The 6620-nt window shown below is 49.3% G+C and overlaps 1 protein-coding gene across 1 annotated transcript in view; it reads right to left on the reverse strand.

The window, feature by feature from the left end:
- LOC106818384 (marginal zone B- and B1-cell-specific protein-like) overlaps positions 1–5480 on the reverse strand; it is a 10276-nt gene extending 4796 nt beyond the window's left edge. The window contains exons 1-4 of the mRNA XM_014823098.1: positions 5350–5480; positions 4576–4690; positions 3935–4050; positions 3141–3245 (exon numbers count right to left, since the gene is read on the reverse strand). Of these exons, the coding sequence (XP_014678584.1) occupies positions 3141–3245; positions 3935–4050; positions 4576–4690; positions 5350–5480 (467 nt within the window). The remainder of the gene's footprint in view (positions 1–3140; positions 3246–3934; positions 4051–4575; positions 4691–5349) is intronic.
- Positions 5481–6620: the final 1140 nt, after the last annotated feature.

The raw sequence follows: 6620 nt of genomic DNA on the forward strand, positions 1-6620 counted from the left end.
AGGGAGTAGGCGTAGGCGACTCCCTATAGACTCGTTAGTGAAGTAGGCGAGGTACGGTCCGGCATTAGATAATACCAGGGTACGTTCCAGCAGTACCCTAAGGGACATAGACCCTCTCAGCTCTAGTAGTAGTACTACTACTAAATTAATACGGTACTATAGGCCTTGGCAACATAGACTTATAAGTATACATGTCATATCATGTCCATGTGCACTGTTGACAGTGTTGTGTGAATGTATTTCCAGCAGAAGGGCTGAATAAACATCATCCTATCCTATCACCGTCCTGGACATCATCTCTATCAGTATCAGTATCATCAGGAGCTCTGTCATCAAGACCTTTGTGACGTTTGTCATTATTAGCTCCTGGTATCATTGAACCGTTCTCTAGTCTAGAGCTAAATACATTTCGTGTTTATTTACCGGCATCATTTTACCAATAGGCAATACCATTGTCATTGAAACGTTCCAATTAAGTGCCTGTGACTATGTGCGAGCACGGTTAAAACAATTCACGTCTAAAGTACTTACCGACGAAGTACAAATAAAATGTAAACCTCATATTGTTTTCGTTTGACCACATAATGACATAACAACATAAACTGATCTTCTCATTTCTATGGACCACCTTGTCTAATGGGATTGGTCGGTTGACATTTGTTTACTCTAAGTTTCCGAACATTTGATTGGTCGATGTTGTTGATCTTGCTTGTGATTGGTCGCTCACGCAATGTTGAAAAGTTATTTGTTAGGTTTAAAATGAATTCACCGGCGGCTTGAATAAGCATCGAACAGAAATTAATTAAAAATACTCACTGTTACTTCGCATACACAACATACACTTTATTCATGTCAAATAAGTACCGATCCATGCTCTATGCTCCGCTCGAAACTTTTGCCAGCTCTATGATGTGAATTTCTGCAAAGTAGTCTGAACACATTTCAAGCACAAAAATGACCAACCGGTCACCATGGCTACGCCACCTGACGGAATGTCACGGCTACACGACAAGACAAATTTTACTTCTAGTGCTTTCTAGACGTCCACGAGGTATCTAACATGCGTGCATAATGCAAATTATTGCACTCTAGTGTCGAATTTCAGCGAAAACAAATCCAAAATGGCCTTTTCTAGAGACGAAATAGTGTAACAATTTAGTGAGACAATTTGCGGAGGCTTACTGTTGTATGCCTCCTAAATATTCGCCCGGTTGCATAAAAGCTGCCGTCACGATCGGTTACCTGGAGTACTCTATTGCAAATATATACATGACCGGGCGAAACTCGTGACGGGTTGTTATAACTGCACATTATATCCACCCATGACCGGTAAAAAGCGACTGGTTTTTACGACCAGACGAAAATTAAAATTCTCAATTTTGTAAATTCTCAAATACTGATAGCTTCCTGTAAATGCCGTTCAAATATTCCGAGACACAAGTTCACACGTCCATAGGAGTTATATTTTGTGCTGAATATGGTTAGGGGGTTTCCCTTCTGCAAGAAATTATTACCAGCAGACCTGTGTTTATAATTAGGAGTGCGCCCTAGCCTGTAGGATACGAACTCCTACTTCATCCAGGGGCGGATTCAGACCGTATTTGCCGTATTGGGAAATACGGTCTAGATTTCAAAGTGCCCTTCAAAATTTTGCGCTCACTGCGGGGTGGTGTGCCCTTTTTGGGCGATGTGCCCTTTAAATCTGGAAAAATACTGTCTAGCCTCAGCCCTGGAACCGGCCCTGTGACATCCCCGACCGCCCTTCCCCTTGTCTCCCATGTCTCACGCTCAGCCTCCTTCTTCTTCTACCGCCCTCACCTATTTTCCTTGCTGCATATCCTCCTTCTTTCACCCCTCTCTCCCCCCAGCAAGCTATATTATACAGTTTTCCTCAGTTCGTACTGCCAGCCTGAAACAGTGCTTGCGCATGTGAAATATATCCCGAGAAGGATAATATTTTGCGAAAATTATGCATTTAAAATAGAGTGGAGGTATTCTAGCACAGGTTTATATGATACATTCCATCAGTAGACCTCACTTAAGAAATAGGACGAAGACGTACGTAAGGACATCGCTGCATATTCCAGCCCAGAGGCACTTGAAGCGTTTCAATAAAATATATACGCAGGGGTCGTGTGCTGTGCACGGCGACAGTTAAATATATATATAACTGTATATTTATAACTGTATAACTATATATTTAACGGTCGCCGTGCACAGCACACGACCCCTGCGTACATATTTTATTGAAGCGCTTCAAGTGCCTGTGTTCCAGCCAGCACACAATCTGGCTACGTTATTGTGTTAGCGCATGCGCAATATCTCACCATAGCCGTTCACCGCACGCACGTCACTGTGCGCAATTAAAAAGATAGAAAATATAGAGTTATTCTCTATATTACTATATGATTCTATATATTCTATATATTAAACTCTATATTCTTCTCTTTCTAGATATAACGAAGAATCTTAGTCTATGCTAACACCGATCGAGAATTGTTTCCTCTCGACAATAGATGGCGCTGCGACGTCATTTTTGCCTTACACTTCGCATCGCTATCCGGTTCGTCTGCGTGCTAATCTATTCGACTCCCACAGCGTCGGGGAGGGGGTGTAGAAGTTCGGCTGCGGGCTGTCGTTGCTCACTGCGGGGCGGGCGTGCTTTGATCGAGCCGTAAGTGACAGCTGTAACGATGCGGCGCGACAGAGAGGAAGTATAGGGTGTGTAGTATAGGCGGTAACACACGCATGCCTGCCTGCCTGCCCCATGTCGCTGCTGCTGCGCTGTTGCTGCGACCCCGGCGGGCTCAGCATTAGCAGACGAAGATGGATAGATAGAGACAGAGGGAGAAATGAATGATAGATCAGCTTATGTGTTGAGGCTACTGCATTTGTGCTGCCACCTATCGAGAAAGGAAGTTATGAAACAGAGTTTCCTGGGGGCCGAATCTGTTTAATCCTTTTGTGAACACCACACCGGCGACTTGAAATATATATTCACGCCAACGCGCATGCGTGTGGATCTCACACGATTACGCACAGTGCAGCGCTCTCCGAATTTTGTTATGGTATTATAATTCGGGTTTACTGCCGTGAGACCTATCCCCGTACAATCTGCTCGTGTCCTTGCTTCCTCTCACCTTCCTGGCCACCTTCCGCCTCCAGCCTGCACTCCTGGTACCTCGTTCGCTGGCAAGCCGGGTCCAGACAGATGCCTGACTCCATCCACATCTTTCACTCCGTAGCTAGACAGATAAGACGCGGTTACAATCGCACCAGTATTCATGCACCGCACCAACGCGCCATCTTTCGCAAGCGCCGTACACTAGTATTTGGATTCCAACATGGCAGAGCCCACGATGCCAACGCTGTAACATCAATCATGCTGATTAAAACACATTAAAACTACAACCAAGACTTGTCAAATACCATTACATGGTGGCAGCGGTGCGGGATCTGCCATGTTGGATTCCAAATACCAGTGTACGGCATTAACGATAGCTCAGATGGTGTCCGTCGTGCATGGCAGCAATGACGCGAAAACAATGCATACATCTCCCAAATATTTCTTCTCGAAGGAGTGCAACTTGGTCTTGGTATGGTTCAAAACAAACAATTATATACATTGAGAGAAGTGGATGGAGAGCCGAGTTAGCTCTATTGGACACAGATCCGCTGCAGGAGACCCAAGGAGATTGAACGAGTTTGTTATTAGGTACCATGAAGTAGAAAAGCTAGCAATGAACCATTATATAGCTCAAGCCATTCAGGTATATCTGCCATGAAACCTCTGCTACTACTGATAGTACAATTTCTACGTGACGACATCGTTGTGGACGTTAACTACACGGGCAACTCGAATATTTTACCGTTCATTACACGCACATGTGTACCAGTAGCTCAGCAACGTTGTCACGACGATAAACATACGTACTTCTGAAAGTTACTATGGTGACACACTTTCTCCATCATCTCCAAGATCTCAGACTCTAGCAGGTCTCCACCCAGAGAAGGCTTGCTGGACACAGCTTTACCGAAAGCCTCAGTGAACTGCGGGTCAAATAAAATAACAATATTAATGGAATACATATCAAAGCGCCAATCACTTCTTAGTATAAACGCAGGCTACATGCAGGTTCCAGATGCACATACATGAGGGCACGAAATTAGCACCGGCTCATGCTGGCACATGCCGACAAACTATTTGGAAGACCGGTGGGAATGGCGAAACACTTGCCCTCTGAGCCGGTAGTTTCAGCCATGTCAGTGAATACCTCCACGTACTTTCATTTATGGCAATAACGAGAAATCGTACAGCTATGGATATTCAAGATGAAGAGAGCGAGAACGGAAAAACAACCATCTTTTTAAAGAATCTTCCGGGGTGAAAAGCAATACACCCGACCCTTGTTTTAACTAATGTGCTTGCGGGCCGTGGATTTTTGTCGGCGGCGAAAATACCGCCTTTACGCGCACATTGGAGATGTGCGGTCTGGGGAACGCGAAAGCCCAACAGAATGACCGTCGCTCGCTGACCTCGGAGTGGCGGCCCGGGCTTTTATTACAGACACGTACCTGGATCGAGAGAGCCAGGCAGCTCGCACCTTTCAATACGCAACGGCATGTGAAGAGGACTGCTCTCTCATCCGCTGAGGTCGGGAGACTGAATCTTGATGGTGCCGAACTTCCGCTAGGATCGAGATTCCGAGCCGTGGGCCGTCGGCGGCAATCGCACAGGCAGCCTGGCAAAACTGAGGAAGTCTATGCCAAGCGGTGGATCAAATCTACGGTTAGACTATCCAGAATCAATCTGTAACGAGTTTAAGTTGTAAATCCGGTGCGACCACAAGACATTAGCAACGCACGCACTCGCGCGATAACCCGTTACGTAACGAGAGTGACAGAAACCTTGCAATACTTGGAGGTAGCTGTCCGCACGCAGGACCAGTGGCTCATGAGAAGACACTGGTCCTGGTCAGTAGGCCGCACGCACGCATCGCCGCAGCACATGGCACGCGGACGCATCACGGTTTCCGCAACATACACGAATGCACGGAGCACTGGTCCAGGGATTTCTGTCGTAGCACAAGATGAATGCACGTAGGATGCTGGGGAGCGTTTTATATAGGGGGGAGGCGGCGGTGCCGATGGGTATTTGGGTGAGGGCGGTGGGCATGGTCTAGAGGGCTATTCTATGAAAAATTTAGTTGGTTTTAGCTCGTGTTTTGTGTAAACCACTGTTGTTCGTAAGAAACGTCGGAACAAGTCCGCAAGTCGATTTCAAACGACTCAGCGAGCGGCACACCATCTGGGTACCGCCATGCGATCCACGTTCACAGGCACACTCACGACTGCACCCCGTGACAGAGACCAAGCCGGCCAGGTTGATTCCTATAAGCTGTATGATCCTTTTTACTAACGGGCGGAGGTTGGCGCGGCGGGCGGCCGGGGAGGCGAGCGACGTTTCCACCTGGGGGCATTGGGGTCCGCGCGCGGGATCAGCCACGTCGGGAGTTCATCGCTAAGTCATGGCGAGTTTTTGATATTGTATCCAGGGAAGAACATAGACAACAAGCGTGTCAGCCGGCTTGCGATCACGTTCACGGGGAGGCGCGCAGCTGACGATTCGCAGCGAATACGATCTTGGAGCGTATCGGTTGTTAGCGGCGGACGTCTCAGTTTCCGGTGGTGGGCAGCCGGGCTTACCGTGTACCCGCAGGACCCGGTAGTGGCCCGCCGCCCGCCCTACGTGGGGCGCCGCAACAGGCGCGCCACTGTCCGGCAGGGGCGAGCTCGGAGAGCGGAGGGCCGGCAGTCAGGGCGGCGCGGGGCGGGATGGAGCGTAGTCAGTGCTTAAGGAGCTGCGGGGACAATCGGTCTAACGGCCGGCAAATATGCAATTCGATCACCTGTTTTGTGTAAAAATCTTCATTTTGTCACGCCCGCATCGCGCCAGTGGTGGACCGGGTGGCAGTCGCGCATGCCCCGACGTTCGACGGGCAAGCCACATACCACGGCAATGCCAGCGGCGGACGGGCGCAGGCGGCCATACGTTTCACCGGAGCCACGACGATGGTGAGCGCGGGTTGCCTGCATACCGAAGGAGGAGCCGGAAATCGACATTGGGCTTAGTTCCAGAGTGTTTTTCAACGGGTTCTACAGTGCAGTTACGGCCGGGCGGTGGCCACGGACAGTACACGCCGGACATGGCACGCACGGGGGGCCCGCGAGGGCGGGGGGTGTGCACCCACTGCGTCAGTCGCGGGGCAGAGTACTGTTGCCGTCACCTATCAGTAGTGCAGGGGGACGAGCGACGGTGATCTACCGAAGGGTGACCACAGATGGGCATCACTACATGGGACTGTTGCCTGATTTCTGGGGGTTTGCCCAGGGGGTGGGGCAAGACAGGTCAGCAGACACACTAGGGCGACCCCGAGAACTGCTAGTCTGTGGCTGTTAGGTGGCGTGAACTTTGACGTAGTTGAGTATTGTTAAAAAACTTGTTGACTCGGTGAGATCGGGTTCCCGGCCTAGTAATGGAGGCCGTGGCCAGTGTTGTGTGCTTGCGGGGGCAGGCACGGGTGTGTGTGTGTGAGTGTGTGAGAGCGGGGCATGGTGGT

This window comes from Priapulus caudatus, unplaced genomic scaffold (genome assembly GCF_000485595.1).
Source record: "Priapulus caudatus unplaced genomic scaffold, Priapulus_caudatus-5.0.1 Scaffold2202, whole genome shotgun sequence".
In the NCBI taxonomy this organism is placed as follows: domain Eukaryota; kingdom Metazoa; phylum Priapulida; class Priapulimorpha; order Priapulimorphida; family Priapulidae; genus Priapulus; species Priapulus caudatus.